This window comes from Apis florea, unplaced genomic scaffold (genome assembly GCF_048593485.1).
Source record: "Apis florea isolate Af1SG1 unplaced genomic scaffold, ASM4859348v1 contig_1794_pilon, whole genome shotgun sequence".
NCBI classification, from domain to species: Eukaryota; Metazoa; Arthropoda; class Insecta; order Hymenoptera; family Apidae; genus Apis; species Apis florea.
Window position 1 is genome coordinate 1,991,116 of NW_028256482.1, and position 18,725 is coordinate 2,009,840.

At 19.7% G+C, this 18,725-nt stretch overlaps 1 protein-coding gene across 4 annotated transcripts; it reads left to right on the forward strand.

Annotated features, from left to right (window-relative positions):
- The first annotated feature begins 1,689 nt into the window (after window positions 1–1,689).
- On the forward strand, window positions 1,690–17,811 carry LOC100867448 (facilitated trehalose transporter Tret1-2 homolog). Of its 4 annotated transcripts, none has more exons than XM_012488487.3 (11): window positions 1,690–1,805; window positions 5,996–6,317; window positions 7,563–7,734; window positions 8,152–8,287; window positions 11,199–11,407; window positions 12,279–12,548; window positions 13,515–13,734; window positions 14,882–15,072; window positions 16,248–16,427; window positions 16,516–16,650; window positions 17,602–17,811. In XM_012488487.3, exons 2-11 carry the CDS (start codon window positions 6,298–6,300, stop codon window positions 17,668–17,670), a joined length of 1,602 nt encoding a protein of 533 aa, XP_012343941.3. In that variant the 5' UTR covers window positions 1,690–1,805; window positions 5,996–6,297; the 3' UTR covers window positions 17,671–17,811. The 4 variants fall into 4 exon arrangements, with proteins under 4 accessions (XP_012343941.3, XP_086768081.1, XP_086768092.1 ...); XM_086911955.1 differs by having other exon boundaries at window positions 1,707–2,143; window positions 5,993–6,317; XM_086911966.1 differs by having other exon boundaries at window positions 1,711–1,805; window positions 5,993–6,317.
- Window positions 17,812–18,725: the final 914 nt, after the last annotated feature.

Below are 18,725 nucleotides of genomic sequence, written 5' to 3' on the forward strand. Positions count from 1 at the left end.
TTTTAAATATGAGTATTTAAAATTAATACTAATATAAAATTTGATGTTCTTTTTTAAATCAATATAAAAAAAATTATAAAAATATTTTGGTACTTTTTTTCAATTTTGTAAAATTAATAAATATTTAACAATAAATGAATTAGTATAAATTGTTAATAAAAAAATTAATTGTCAGTTTTAATATATGTGGTATAACTTATAAAAATTCAAATTAAAAATATACAAATTCTCGCATTTTCGAAAAAATAAGGAATTTATTATAAGTTTTTAATATTAATTTTGATAATTAATTTATAAATTTAACGAAAGTTATAGATAAAATTAAAATCAATATTCTTTTATTAATATTTATATCTATTAAAATACAATAAATATAGAAACTAGAAAAAAAAGATTATCTTTAACAAATATAACATTAATTCATATATAGAATATATTATTAATTCAATAAATATAGAAATTACAAAAAGATTTAATATTATTTCAAACTAAAATATATTTAATGATTTGTTTATGTCGTGATTAAATTGAAATTATAATCGACTTTATGTAGATATTTTCTGAATATTTTTTTGTCAAATCAATTAATGTTGTGTCATTTTATAAATTTTTTTAAAATTTATATGTTTCTATATCTACTATTTCTATTTGAAATTAATAAATTTATTAAAATTATATATTAAATTTTATTAAATTGCATACATTGTTAAATTCCAAATACATAAAAATAATTACTAATGATAGTATAATCACTGATCCATTAATATATTGGTAAAAACCTATTATTTTATTATAGATATATAATAAAATATATACATATCTATATAAGCGTATCTATAATAACATATAAATATATGTAAAACCATGAAAGCATAACCATAATATTCGACCATTTTTATTATATTGTGTTCGCATTCTATTTGTATATTATATTTATTAGATATAGAATATTAGTATTATATTATATGTACAGAAAAAGTTGTTTAAAATGGGACAATTTTATCAATTTATTAATTTCTATAATTTCTATAATTAATTTCTAATCTTTCTATATATATATATATATAAAATAAATGCAAATTCTATTTAATTTTTTTTTTCACTTGAATTTAAATTTATTTAAATTATTTTTGAAAAATATTAAGTTAAAAATTTTCCAATAATAATAAACTTACCATGTAAACTCATTATTATTTATTTAATAATTATCTACGTTTTCTCTACATTAATTTAACCAAAATTTTTTATAACAAGTTTTTATCATATAATAGTGATATAAATTTTAAAAACTTTTTTGTAAATTTTTTTCGTAAATTTTTTTAATTTATATTATGTTGTATTATGTTGTTGTATTTATAAATTGTTATTATGTTTTACAAAAATATCGACGATTCTGAATATTTTTATTCATTTATAATTTGGAGCTTTGATCAAAGTTAGATATTTCTTGATCCAACATCTTTCGATTAAATTTCAAATAATATTATTTTAAATGCATCCAAGTTTGTTCCTTTGAAATTATTTCCTTGAAATTGGTGTCCGCAAATCCCGCTGATTTTCGTTCAAACTAGGCTTCCGGTATCGTTGAAGGTAATCCAGTTAAAGATCATAGATCATATATAATATTATCCAGTACGTCCACGACGAACATTGAGAAAGGGACTTAATCGAAGTGAGCAATTTATAAGAGCGTGGACGGTCGAATGTTTCATTCAGTTGAGCCATCGTGATCCAAGGCGACTAGTCCCGACTAGTTACCTAACGAACGGCTTGCCATTTTCTGCAAACATTTTCGTCAAACTTGAGTGATTTTTTTCTTCAATATAAATCTTCGAACTCAATCTTTGGAAAAATTAATTTTTCCTGTTTTATTTGCGATTAAAAATCATTTCATTTTCATTTCATAATTGATTCGTTAAATTTCGTTGCAAATAATCCAAAGTTTATCAGAGAGAAAATAATAAAAAATGAAAAAGTGAAAATTCCAGTGATGGATGCGTGAGTGTGAAAGCGAAAATTTTTTAAAATAATTGTTATTTTCTAAAAAATAAATTTAAAGAATTTATGTATATCATAAACGAGCAAAATCGTGTTTTGTTAAAAAAAAAAAGGAAGATCGTATTTATGAACAATTTAATTAATAGTAAGTTAAAAAATAATTTCCTTTCATTCTAATACAAATACGTATTTTATTTCTTATTATTTTTTTAAAAATATAAAAAAGATTGATTATTTCTAAATTTTCTAAATTTTAAGATAAATATCGAAATAAAAATTGTTAATTGTAATTGGCTTGACTTTAAATGAAACATTTTGAATAAATATCTTCATCTATAGATATAAATAATTTAGATAGATATTTTAGTTAGATTTTACACATTAGAAATTTAAATGTCTTGCATGATAAAAATAGTATTAATAATAGCAAAAAAAAAAAAAAATAATTTAAATGAAACCAGCCATTTATAATTCATAAGTTTATAATTATTTGCTGTATTATTTGCATTCGATGTTATTTCAATTCGAATCTACGTTAAATATATATAAGTTTTATGCAACATTCATATTTTTATGTGACAGATAAGTTCTAAATTCGTGTCTTGTTCGAAATTCGTATAGTTTTTAGATTTTAAGTAATATTCAAACTATATATCAATTTTTATAAAAATTATATCATGGAATGGATATATATAGATAAAGAATAGATAAAGAAAAAAAATTTATAAATTTAATGAATACAAACGTAGATATGCATGCGATCCCTTTCTCCATTCCCATACTTCTTGACTGTAGAAGAAGGATAGAAGAGGGGAGGTCAGAAATCTAGAAGAACCTTGCTTGTTTAAGCGTTCACATTTTAATTTAATTTCGCTCACTTAAACGTCCTCCACTATTTTCACCAAATTTTCGAAATGGAACCTGAAGTGAGTTTTGAGCATGATGAATGAAACTCGATGCCAATTATTTCGACATATATCAAATTATAGATATCTGCAGTTGTGGAGTTTAATAAATATGAAGATGACTTCTAAGATAATTCAACTGAAACTGAAGAAAAGAAGATAAATTTATTCTTTTTGAGTGAGATATCGATATCCATAATGCATTGATACCGAAATATTGGTTTTCATTCAAGTTTCAGTCAAAAAGTTTAAAAGTTTATTGTTCTTCGAAGTTCCATTTCCAAAAATTGGAAGAAATTTAACATTTAAATAAATAAAAATGCAATATTATAATAGTACATTCGCAATTACGTGAGGCAAAAAATGGAATGGTTAATAATAGAACAAATATTGATAAATGAAGTGAAGAAAAGAGTTGTTTGTCTGAAGTTTAAGAATCTAGGATATAGTCTCATGTTGTATGTATATTTATAGCTATACATTGTAGTTGAAGTTGAAATATTAAATTGGATATAGATTCGCATACAGTCGCTGGAATAATTATTTATTAGCTTGGCATTGATAACTTGACATAAATGATAAATGATATACAAATGATAAAGGTCTTACAATGAATTTGCGTTATGCTAAAAGAGCTGTATTATTCATTAATTTCATGGAATTGATTTCTTGAATTAAACTAGTGTATGTTAAATATGAAAGTATATAAAAGTTCAAACTGTTGCATAAGCGGACATATGGCTCTACTCTTTTTTAAGTACTTGTTATAATTATATCAGCAAACATTAAAAAAAAGACAGAGGATAAAGATAATCCAAAAAAAAATTTTTCAAGCATAACTAAAATTTATTATTTTCCGATTAAATGTAAACAAATCGTCGATAAATAATTATTCTATATGTAAAAATATGCAACAAATAAGATTTTTTAGAATAACTTTTTTTCATTTAAAAATTAATTTTCGAGAAAATGTGAATTTGAAATTTTAATCGATTACACGATTTCTTAACTATATATTTTTAATCTCACAAATAAGGGATAAAATTATATTACTCAAAAATAAAATCTCGAATAAAAAAATTTTATTTTGATTTATTTTTTCATGTAAAATTATATCTATTCGATTGTATTATTAGAATATATTATCTTATCAGACAATCATGAACAGAAGATAGCAAGTAACAAATCTGATCACTTATAACTAAATTTCATAGTAATATTATAATTTTTATAACAACTTTAAAATTTCATCCAATATGTTACTGAAACACATGATAACCTGATACAACAAGTGACAAATTACTTATTATAGATCTATTATACTTAAAATTAACAATAATAAGCGTATTATCGAAAACAACGATGCCTTATCATCAAGACTCACGGATATCTGTCAATTCTTTCTTTTTATGATAAAAATTTCTATGAAAAATCCATCGAAAATCTCCGAAAGAAAGTTTTTTCACTTTGACTTCTTGTGCAGCAAATATTTTTTGGATTAGTTATTTCGTGTTTTATGGTAGACCAAAGTAAAAGTTCATTAAATAAAATAATGAAATCGATATAATAATCTCGATCAATCAGAATTCAAAAATTTGACTTGAGTTTAAAATTTTGTTTGAATATAGTGAAAGAAAAATCCAGAGAAAAAAGGATCCAGGATGAAAATATGTATTTATATGTATTATTTGTTTCATAATATTTCTGATTAATTATATAATTTTTATTATATATATTATCATCTGTCGTAATTATTAAATTTTTCAAATATACTTATACAAAATTTAATTATACAATATCTTCAGCAATTGTTCATACCTTATAATTTATAGACTTAGCCTTGTCGCATTGGACTTAATATACATATACATATATATACGCACTTAGTCATAGATTTACGCATTTGATATAACTTTGTTTTTAAATTTTAATTATTATATAGATTAGGTTAAACGTAGAAAAAATATAAAGACTGCTGTTTGTATTTGCATCAAATTAAATTTAATAAATATATATTTAGAAAATTTTTGAATAAGAATAATTTTACGAAGAATATATTGTTTTATATTTCCATAATCTATTAAGTAAGATTTTCTGGCTAATACATATTTTTGTTTAATCGAGTATTATTATTTATTTTAATTATTGTGCTTATTGTTGTTAAAATTGTCATTATTTTTTAAAAAAATTTATTTCAATAATTTATTATATAATTTTTATAGATTTCAAATATTTACATGTTTCGATTGTTAGAAATTTTTTTTAATTATATTTTATTAATAAATTATATTATAATGATATATTTCTAAAATGATGTAATTTTGATTCTAGTAGATTCTGATGAAATAATAATTAGATTAGGGAATATATTATCAAGTGAATTCTAATAAAAATATATAATATAATTTATTTTATTTAAACAAAATCTAATTTAAAGGAATATAAAGATAAATTTAACAAAAAATGTTTAATTTTTATAAAAATTATTTATACAATAAATTTATTATATGAATTTATAATGAATTTATAAAAACATGAAAAAATTATTGAGTTCTTAATTTTTTAAGTGATATTTATTTATAATTATTAGAAATATTATTAAAAAAAATATAATGTGATTACTGTCTTCTATAATGAAAAATTATTTTTTAAATTGACTCAAAGAAAAAGGAAATATTAAATATTTCGTGCGTTAAAAAAAAATTTTCTTAAAGATTAAAACTTTAATTAATTATATCTTGTTCTAAAATTATTATTTATAAAAGATTAAAATTTTCATTTTCGAGTAATAATAGGATCGATTGATCTATAAGAATTAAATTAGAATCGATCGTAAAATATTAAATAACAAGTCGAATTATTTAAGTGTATGTGATGAATATTTTTGTAAATGTGTTTTGTTTATTCAGTAATAAATGCATTTTTGCTTTTAATAATAGATGCATCTTCATGCGATTCTTCTGCATTGATATTACGTATTAACAATCTATTATCATCTATCTTTCTTTCTATTTCATTTAAGCTTATTATTTTTTCTTTTCATTAAACAGCTAATTCTCAAAATTTATTTACTTCCTTATTTACATTAGTAGACGCGACGGAATCTCTATGTGCATCTACTATCGGAACACTATAAGTTAAATGACTTAGAATGATAAATAAGACTTTTGTGTTAGTGTTTTAATCATTTTTATTGAACACATTTATGTTCATTACATAAGTATTTATTATATATTTTATGGCAAGATAAATGTGATGAAAATATGATGGAAAAAACTATAAACCAGAAATAAATAATAAAATGTAGAGAAGTAATAAATGTTGTCAAAAGAATAGTGAAGTGAATTTTTAAAGTGATATTAAACGGATTAAAATTCCTTAAATCGGATTCAACATGACATCACCGATATCAAGGTATGTTAATAATTAATATGTTTTCATAAAAAAAATTGAAAATAAAATTTTTTATGAAAAATACTATTTTTAATAATTCGATAAGATATGTACTAATTAAATCACTTTACCTTGTATTATGTTAATTATGTTTCAAATATATTGAATTAATCAAAATTGAATTTATTAAAAAAATGTTTCTAACACAAAAATTATTTAAATTAAAAATTAGCTAAAATTAGTTTCAACTAAATTGAATATAAAATCATAAAAATCAAATCATATATGGATGCATAGCTGGGAATCCATAGTCAATAATTTCATTTGATTAGATCAAATTGCTTTATGAAAATGTTCGCTTCCCTTGGATTATATATACATGAACGATACTGACTGGTTGATTATATATAACCGATTTGATATTTCTATTTTATAGAATAGAAAATAGTTAGAAAATTTGTGATATATAAGTAATAGAAAAAAATGATTAAAGTCCATCTGAATTTGAGATTTCTTTGAGAATTTTTTTACAATATTTACTTCAATGTAACGCATAATTTCTCAGATTCTTTCTGAGAAAAAAAAGATTTGTAATAAAAATTAGTCAATTTGTCAATCAGTTACAAATTGCATTTTCAAATTTAAAAAAAAATATATATTTTTTTTTTAATTATTTTGACTTTTTAAAATGATACATTTATTTTATTACATTGTAATTTATATCAAAATTAGAATTCAATAATAAATTGTATTTATTTATAACGATTTATGTTTATTTAATAAAAAATTGATAAAAATTTAGTAATTTTATATTTAACTTTTTTATAAAAATGAAAAAGCTGTAGATAAAATTTCTAATTTGCAATTTTTATGATATTAAGTAACTTTAATAATTTTTCCAAATTTTCTTATAAATTAGATATTCTAAATGAAACTTTAATAACTCGAATATTTTTAATCTTTGTAACTCGATAATTTTTGTAAAATTACACTTTTGTTTATTTTCTTCCGCTTTGTTCTGAAAATATCTACAAATATTAAATATATTATAATTTCATTAATTTTATTGATTTAAAATTACAAAATTTAGAGACAAAGATTTAAAAATAACTATAATATGATATTATATAACATATTATTAATATAATAAAAATAATTGTAGTTTTCAATTTAATTGAGTTAAATTCCTCCTATACTGTTATTTAAACAATTAAAATAAGATTTAAATAAGATTTAAATAATATTTTTATTTTTTGTTTTTATTAGTGAAGAATGTTGTTCGATATTGGGACATCGTACAGTGTCTTGTAAAGTAAACGAAGTTAAGAATGTTTGCGAAGATATAGAAAATAATAATAGTCAAGATGAAAACAAAATTTTTAACGACAAGGATAATGTAATACATTATTCATCGAATTCAAAAGGAATAATTGCACAGGTAAAAAAATTACAAATTTATGTATCTAAAAATATGCAAAATACGCAAATAAATAATATAAAAAAAAAGCTATTTTTAATATAATAAATTTTTCGCTTTTAAATTATTTGATAGCTATATTTAGAAACTTTTTCTCTTTCTTTTGAAAAATAAGTGATACATTTTTATATTTATATTTATAAAGATATTTTATAAATAAAATACAAATTACTTATGCATATATATATAAGTTTATAATATATATGCATGTATATATATATATATATATGTAAATATTAAGGAATGTTAACATACGTTCTTAAACTACCTTAAAAAATAATATTGTTTAGAAATAGACTCTTTTATTCTTCTTTAATTATTGTATAAAAATTTTTAAAAAATTATTTAGAAAATCATTTCACGTATTATATTTTTTAGTGTTTATTAGCTGGTGCAGTTCTATTAGTAGCAGCCAGTGGAGGAATGCCAATTGGTTACAGTGCTACATTATTACCACAATTGGCAGAAGAAAATGGCACGATGCATGCTGATCAAGAACTTGGATCATGGATAGGTACGTGAAGTTAAAATCATTTACTAAATTTGATTTTTGTAAAATAAAATTAAAATTTTGTAAAATAAGGAGCAAAATTATTTATCTTTAATAATAATTAAATTAATCTGTTTATAATCGAATGTGATAAATACAAATATTATAAATTAATTTGGTAATTTAACAATAATCTTATCAACCAACCAAAGTTTATATATTTTTTTATATTTAATTTGTTTTTTTTTTAATTTTTATTAAAATTTTCTATTAATACAATCGTAAATTATTGTTTCTATATTATAAAAGAAATCTTTATCTATCCTAATATAATTTTCAAAATATTGTTTTTTTATATTGTTCCTTAAAATTATTTTAAAATTTTGATTATAAAATTTTATGATCAAAAAAATCATATACACTGTAATCGATACTAAATTAATTAATCTTAAATTAATCTAGTTGTAATGATGTAAATGTATTCAAATGTAATAATATGCGATAAAGAAATATTACTGTATCAGTTTTTATAACATCATTAAAAGCTTATAATTTTTAAATGATTTATATCTAATTTATGATGCCTTAAATCGTGAAAAAATGTTTTAAGTACATAGAATGATATGATTTTTAATGTTTTTTAAGAATATTTTTCTTTTTCGTTTTCTTAGCGTAAAATATATAAAAACCAATACAATATAATATAAAGAAGGTGTAATTTAGAAAAAATTATCTAATCTAAAATGTTATATTTATTAATAATCCATAAAAAAATATTATTGTTAAATATAATATTAACATTTCTTTACCGAAATTTACAAAAATTTACATAACACGAAAAATACAAAAAATAATTTTAAATATAATCATTATATCATTGTGATAATGGCTTATATATATATATATATATATAAAGTTTATATTTTCGTTTTCGAAAATCATGAAAAAATTATATTAATTGAATAATAATAATATCTTTATTTATTTATTATTTAATTAAATTTTGTTATAATTATAAAAATATAAATAAATAAATAGATAAAAATAATATAATTAATTAGATAATTAAAAAATTAATTATTTTAAAATTTAATTAATAACATTCTAAAATCTAATTAATAAAAATACAGAGAAATATATAATAATATCCGATTTTTTGTCGCAAAATTATTCTTGAAATTAGAACTTCAATTTTTTAAGTATATATATAGAAACTTTAAAAATTCAAAATCATATCGTAAAATAAAATATGAATACTTTTTTTTTTCTCATTCATAAAACCGCGTTTTTCATTCAGTTGATGTTTGCTATATTTTGCATGTTAACATATTACTGAACAATTTATTCAATTTAATTTTAAATATAGCACAAAATAAAATTTCAATTGTAAAGAAAAAAAAAAATGAAGAAACTATTACAGAAAAGTATTCATTAATATTATAAGAATGTTATAAATTTATTGAAATTATTGGTATTGTACATTTATTTTTTTATGATACATTATAATTCTTAAATAAATTATAATATAATATAAAATAAAAGAAAAATAAACAAAATAAAATAAATATATATATGTAAAACAAAAAATAATGAATAAATAAATAATAAATAAAAAACAAAAATAGTAATCTCTTGTTCCATTTTGTCCTATTTTTTCTGTTTAATAAAAAAGTTTAATGAAATTTGTAAAAATATCATAAAATATTTATTATATTATATAATAATATTTTATTAATAAAATTATTAATTAATAATAAATATTATTATTATAAATATTATTAATATTATAATAAACTTATTTATATAATAACTATTAATATTATTAGATATATGATCAAATTTTATTTTTATATTATTAGTATAGTATACTATTTATTCAAATAAAAATGAAATGTTGAAAATGCATTATTTTACTTTATTTAAAACTTGGATCTGAAATAATTTAAAAATAGTTAGTTAAAAATATTAGGTATCAAGGATTAATGAATTAGAATTTTCTTAAATTTATTATTAAAGAATTTCTAAGTGATCTTCATTTGAAAATGTATCAGAAAGTTCAAGAACTACAAGTTCAAGGGTATTTTACGATTGATGTAATGCGCATTATCAGACTGTCTGATTATTTCTACTATATCGCGTGTCGCGACTGACCTACATATCGTCTGATTGAATAATTTTTATCAATGAGATTCAAGACCAAGTGTAATCACCAAGGATATAACCTTGTTATTGAGATATGTCCTTTTTTTAAATGGTAATGCTCTTGTCCAATAATTTGATAATAAATGATGTTTTTAATTTTACGGAATTTTTTAATATTTTCACTTTCGCAAAAAAAAAAATAATTATTCTCTAGAACGCTATATTTTATATTTTTTTCTCATTTATTTTTTTATATTTTGTTTTTAATTTGTAAATTGTAAATTTTTTCGAATTATAATCGTTTTTTTATAATTTTTTATAAATAAATGCGCTTTCATATTTTTGTAGAATATATAAAAACATTTTAATAAATTGAAAAAATTATAATACATTAAAATTAAATTTTCAAAATATATATTTAATCTATTATTTAATTTATATTTAATTTAAACATATGCAAATTTGTTGCGAGAATAACATAATTCAAAATACGTAGTTTTTTTATATTGTTAATATAGTAAAAACTTGTTCTTGCAAGAACAAGTATTTTTTTACCGATGGTTTCCTATAAATGTTAATTTGAATTATTTTTGGAATTATGATAAATTGTAATTTTTTCGAAATTTTTTTCACATAGTAAATTAATCTTTCTAATTTCTCAAAACAATTGAAATCGTTAAATCTAATTTTAAAAAATTATTGTGTTTTAAACAATATGCTAATATTTTTTGAAGCCATTTTAAATGGCCATGTTTAAGTGAATATGTATATGTTTTTATGATTTATTTTTCAGCATCAGTTCACAGTTTAGCAACACCTATTGGATCTTTGATGTCTGGTCCATTATTAGATGAGATTGGTAGGCGTGGTGCTTTACAATTTTCAGCGGTACCGCTAGCCGTTGGATGGTTCATCATAGGTTTTGCTACAAATATTCCCTGTCTTTTAGTAGGAAGAATTGTATTAGGTTTTGGTGTCGGTCTAATGGCAGCACCAGCTCAAGTAAGAAATCTTAATATTTTATTTTTTCTTTCCTTTACATGTATTCATATAAGTAAAAGTCATCATATATTTAATAAATATAATATTTGATGAGCATATATGAACATAGCATTGATATTCATAGATATATATCGTCTAGTTAATAGCACTGTACCGACAACCGATCAGCTGTTCACATCATACGTAAAAATATATTTCCAATTCTCACTTATTTTATTTACAAATGTTGAAATCCAAATTTCTTTTTTTTATTTTCGCATTATTCTATGTATCATACAAAAGTGGATATTCCCGAATTACATAGTTTTATTAATTTTTTGTGATATCCTGTTCGTCACCCATGCGAAATTAATAATATAACCTAGCAATGTCTATGTTAACGATATATAAATGGTATTCAATTATCAATGACTAACAAATTTAATTTTTTCTATCGAGACAATAAGAAAACGTGTCGATATTTTTATTATTAAATGGATACATTTTTATTGAAAATACATATAATGTAATCATATTTTTAAATTGTTATGACTATTTTTTATTTTTTATTTTTGGTCTTTTATCTATTGAAATTCAATTGACTTCTTTCATTTTTGTAGTTTTTTAGAACAATGAATACATTAATTTCATTATTTTTACAAAAAGAGATAAAATTATAAGGATTATAAGAAGATTATAAAAACAAGAAATAGCTTTCATTAGATTTATCTATGATAGTATTTTAATGTATGTTAGTGTATTCAAATCACATTAAATAAATAATAAATTTATAAATTAAGATATAAATTAAAATTTAATTATTTATTATAATGTACACATCATTTTTTACAACATATACATTATAAACCTAAAGATGTAAAATTGTCTTTAGGTTTTTTTGGGTGAAATGGCCGATCCAAAACTTCGTGGATTACTAACAGGATGTACTCTAACCTTTTATTGTCTCGGAATTCTCATAATATACGCCTTAGGGGCTTCTTTTACATGGGACATCGTGGCTTTTTGCGGAATTATAATTCCTACGACAGCATTAATTGCGCTGCTCCTGATTCCGGAGAGTCCCGCATGGCTCATAAGACGGAAGAAACCAGACAAAGCAAGAAAGGCTTTATTATGGTTGAGGGGAGATAATGAAAAACAGGTAGAGTATGTGTTTGTAAAATATATATCTATATGTTTCAATTTCTATTATAAAAATAATATCAATTATAGTAATATCTATTAAAAAGTAATATCAATTTATTTTATTATCATTTTTAAGATTAACTAATATTTACAATAACATTAGCTGTAGTTCCTGATTGCTAAATAAAACAAAATTTATGAAGGTAGCAGAAAAGGATCTTAAATCTAAGATTTCGAATTTTTATTAATTCTATTTCTGAAGTATTTTCAAATTAAAAATATATAAAAAAAATATTTATATATATTTATATATATATTTATTTATATAAATATATATTTTTTTTCATTGAATTAAAATTTCAACAAAATGTTTACTATTCACAAATATTATAAGTATCTATAATTATAAAATTATAGATTTTACAATTGAAATTAGACAAGAATAGTTTTTGTTATGAATTCAATTTGTTGTTCATTAATTTTCTATAAAATTGTTCTTACCATATAAATTGTTATATAATATTTAAGTATAATTTAAGATTAATTTTAATGAATTTTACATATAAAATAATTTTTATAAAAATATCTTTTTATTCTAAAAATATATTTTTATTTATTTAATAACTTATATCTAAAGAATGAAAATAATTTCAAAATCATGAAATGAAATAATTTTAACGATATCACAAAAAATTTAAAATTGAAAAATAATTGTTTAAGTAAAAAATGTATTTTTTTAAGCTTTTTTTAACTATTTTAATTTTGATTAAAAAAAAACAAAAATTATTTTCTTATGAAATTTTTTATTTTATAATTATATAACATAAGCTACATACCAATATAATAATTAACTATAAAATTATATATTTAAAAATAATTTAATAATAATTGTTTAATCAATTACTTGAATATTGAAAATTAAAGTTTTTACAAAGAAAAGAAAAAATCAATTTTAACAAACTATATTTCACATTTATAAAAGGTTGAAGCTGAATTGGAAATATTAGAAACGCGAGCAAAAATAGATGCAGCCCGAATGGCGAATACATCATTAATTGAAAAAAAATCTTCTGTTATTTCCACGCTTCTGGATCCAAGTGTTTTCAAACCATTGACCATCATTAACATTTTTAATTTTCTTCAATTATTAAGTGGAACATTTATTATGGTTTTTTATGCAGTAAATCTTGTCACAAGTATAGGTAAGAGGAATCTTCATATATTAAATATTTATAAAAATTTAATTGCAATTATTTAATTATTATTAATTAAATCAATTGTTTATTGACTTTTAATTAAAATGAGGTAAATCTATATTCAGACAATCAGTATTTCTTTTATAAATAATTCTTTTATAAGTAAAAATTTTTACTTATTTTGTAATTTATTTCGTATTATTACATATTTTGTAAGAAATTTTATATATATATTTTATACATATATAAAAGTTTCGTTGCATTTGGTTTCTAAAATTAAACAATTAACATTGTTTTATTATATTTTAAAAAATAATAAAATCATAAGTAATTTTAATTGAAATTTTAATAAATCAAAATTTTTAGTTAATTTTTATTTAAAAACTAATAATTTGTAATTAATTTTTTGAATAATTATCATCAGTTGAAATATTTGATAAATAATTAATTAATAATTGAAATTTAATTGATTTAATTATTAATTAATAATTGAATCTTCAATTAATTAAATATTAAATCAATCACGAATTTTATAACAATTAATATTATTAATCGAATAAATAATCGATTAAATCAATTACGAAATATGTAACGATTTATTTTATCAATCGATTATATCAATCGATCAAATCAGTTGCACTTTTTTTTACGTTTAATTATTATAATCATAAACTCTTAGCTATCAATTTGAAAATTTTTAAATAATTGATATTCACTTAAAATCTAGTATAATATAATATATCATAATATAATACTATAATATGATAATATGATAAATCACATGATTTTTTAATTATTTTATTAATTTATTTTGTTATCTTTTAATTGTGTAATTCAATAATCTTTTATTAATATTTAATGATTAATTTAGAAAAAAATTGATTTCTTTTGGTTTTTTTTTGAATTCCTATTTGATTTTTTTTTATATAAAAGTATAAAAAATATTTATTATGTAATTTTGGTCAAAGTGAAATCAATATTTAATGATTTTAATTATTAATTTAAATAATAATATGATTGTTAATATATAGTTTATCTTGAATCATTTATCTTTTTTTTTATTTTTTTTTTTTTAACTTGAACCAAAAAAAGATATTGCTCGTTACATGAATATCTCTTATATCTATTTTTTATGCATTATGTATGTATGTAGGTGGTGACGACATAAACAGTTATTTGGCAGCGGTAATTACAGCGATTATTAGGCTTGTATTTAGTACACTGGCAAGTTTTTTATTGTTGAGAATGAGCAGAAGATATCTTGGGATATTTTCCGCTTTGGGATCAGCCTTTACTTCGTTTGCTCTTGCAATATATATGTCAATTAAAAAAGATTCTATAGATGTAAGTTATTCTTTTATAAAACGCATAATTTATAAATATATATATATAAGTTTTATTTCTAAAAATAATCGATAAAATAATTAAATAAATACTAATCTTTATTTATATATATAGAATGTATACATTCGTGGGGCATTTTTGTAGAGTTAATTCTAATTTTAAAAAAAAGCATAACAATTAATATAGAAAAATTTTGATTAAGATTTATTTACTAAATTAAAAATTAAATATATTATAATTAGTTTGTATTAGACAAAATGAGATGAAAAGAAGGAATAATCTTTTTGTCTCATTTTGTCTTTTTATATCTTGCTCTATCTAATACAAATTTAAGTTAAATTTTATAACTTAATAAATAAGTTTTAATTGAATCGAAATTTTATGTTTGTTTTATGAACCTTTCAAGAATATTTTAACATCTTATACATCTATCTATATATTTATATAACAATAGATAAATTGTATTCGTTTTATTAACTTTATTAAAGTATTATTTCAATCATTATTTCAATAATTCTCATTTTGTTTCTATAGTATTCAAAAAAAACAGTAATTCTAATTATTAATAAAATGAAAAGCATAAAATGGTGGTTTTATCAAAGAAATCCCTTTTAAATAGAGATAAATTCTTTTTTTTTATTTATCATTTAATAAAAATTGAGTTTATATTATTATATTAATGCAATTTTCACAGTCCGAATGTATATTATTATTTAGAACTTTCGGATGTGTCCAATAGAAATTTTATCTCAATATATACTTTATATACCTTATAATATCTACATATATTATTTAATATCTAATATCTAATATCTATCGCCGAAAGTAAGACTAATAAAACATTTGGATAAAATTGAATATGATTTAATTCTAATGATTATTTATTATTTTTTAAAAATTTTAAAAATATGATAGAAAAATAAAAATATTGAAATAAAATTTCTATTAGACTCATATTTGAAAATCTTAAATAATAATGATTATGGTATTTATTATTTTATAAAAATTGTAATTCTATTTTTTTCATTTTAAGTAATATATGTTAAAAATTTTCAATATAGTTTTAAATCTAAAGTTTAATCTATTTTTAAATTGTAATAATAATAAACTTCATTATACGACTTTTTTTTTATTTTTAAGCACATTTTAATTTATTGCATTATTTGTATTTTTAGATATACATTGTTGGTATACTTTTATTGTTATATGTGGCAACTAATACTGTAGGATTGATGGCACTTCCAGGATTAATGGTTGCGGAATTGCTTCCGCAAAGAGCTCGAGGAATTGGCGGTGGTTTCAATTACTTTGTTGTCAATTCTTTTATTTTTATTGTAACAAAAATTTTTCCCATGGTATGTTTGCAATTATATAAAATTTAACTATTTTATTAATTTATGTTATTAATATGTTATTAATATAATTTTCTTATTGTTAAAATAGATAAATAATGCAGTGGGCGTTATTGGAGTTTTTATAATTTTTGGAATTTCTTCTCTTGTGGAAGGATTATTTATTTATATTGTTTTGCCAGAAACAAAAAATCGTACACTTCAAGAAATTGAAGATTATTTTCAAGTATGTATCGTATATTTATATATTATTAATTTAAAATAAAATATTAATTATAAGATAAAATTAAAAAAGTGAGTTAATTATTATGGAGTTATTTCCACCAAGTTATTTCTAGAATTAGAACTCTGGTTTTTGAAGCATATATAAAAACTTAAAATTTTGATATTTGCCAATCAATATTAAGTACTGTTGAACAACTCAATTTTGCTAATATTTTGCGTCATTGATATCAACATTAATTGTATTCAACTATAATGGAAAATTAAATTTGATTATTATCGATCATGCATTATCAGTACTGGTTTTGACATGATTTTTTTTTATATTTATTGACATCAATCGGTAATATTACAATCTAGAATACTTGTTTTACATTGCAAGTTTTTACCGATTGATAAATGTCAATGCAACGAAAATGTAATTTAAGATACGTATTGAAAACAAAATACAAGTATCTTTTTCTATCTGATTCATAAGAAATATTTTTGTACTTTGTCATGACTTAATGAAACGAAAGCTGCCAATAATCCTTAAAATGCTTACTTTTCTGAATAATTGACGCATTTCGATATTTGAATATCAATATACAAATATACTTTGATCTCTAGAATCGATCTTTCAAAAATATGCTACGAATATATTTATATTTTATAAGAAAATATAGAAAAAATATAGAAAAAAAATATTTTAAAACAAATAGAAATAATTTAAAATCATAAGTCGAACAACATTATAATTATTATACAATAATAACATACAAATATTATTATAATTCAAAAATTAAAAATTGACAATTTTTTTTAACTTTTTTTATACTTACAAATTAATTTCCTTCTTTTTTATAAATAATAATTAAAAAGAAATTTTGCAATCATTTTTATTTTATAATATATATTTGTTTTTATAACATATATTTTACAGTGTGATTAATTTAACATTTATTTCTGATTGCAGCAAGATAACTTATTTTGGATCACTCGTTCAAGGAAAAACAGAAAATATGACATCGTAAATAAAGCTTAATATTTTAAAATATTTAAATACGTATATACATATAATTGTGATAAAATATTAATATAATTTTATAATATTTATTTATATTGTATAATTTAAGTACATATAATGTAAATAATATATTTGAATTTTATTATATAAAAATTTAAACCAACTTTAATTATTGCTTGAAACTATTGAAGCAATTCACAAGGTACTTGAACTGAATGCTATTCCTCGAAGGATCTATTCAATGTGGGTGTGTGGAAAAATATAACTATAATTGTAAATATTCAATGAATTTAATGATGATTGATTTAATTATTTTCTATGATAGTTAATTAATTTCTATAATGATTAATTGAGATTTGTAACGATTGATTGACGATTAATTGTATTCTAAATTGGATTCTTGAGATATGCTTCTAATTGAGATGTGATTAAATTTTGAAAATTTTCTGAAAATTCTCGCAGATTCTGATTCTTCCTCTAATTAGTTAATTCTGAGAAAAATATAATTAATTAATTAAATAATTAAACAGGGATAAGAGAAAATCATCAATAGTCGATCATCTTTCCAAAAATAAGCCTTTGCAAGATTGCATCACATTAGATTTACAATTTGTGATCATTTTTCCAATGATCAATCGCAATTAACGCAAGTGATGAAATTGGTCATTGCTATTATGTTTTTAGAATATAGAGAAACAATATCCATTACTAAAAAACTATTGAAAAATTGAAAAATTGAAGTTATTGAAAAAATGAAATTCATGTTATCACGATTGCTTCGTAAAATTTTTGTTCTAAATAAATGTTATAAATTTATATTTATTATGAATAAAAAATCAATAAGAATATTTAATATATTATATATCTTGTGTAATATATTTTATTTTATATATTTTCTAAAAGTATATTCACAACAAAGCATATTATATGTTATATGAATAATAATAAATTGGATAATTATATGATTTATTAAATGTACATAAAGATACATAAAGACATTTTTTTTAAAAATATAATAAATTATATTCAGTAATCAGTAGAAATCAAAAGAAAGAAACATTTTAATACCTTGA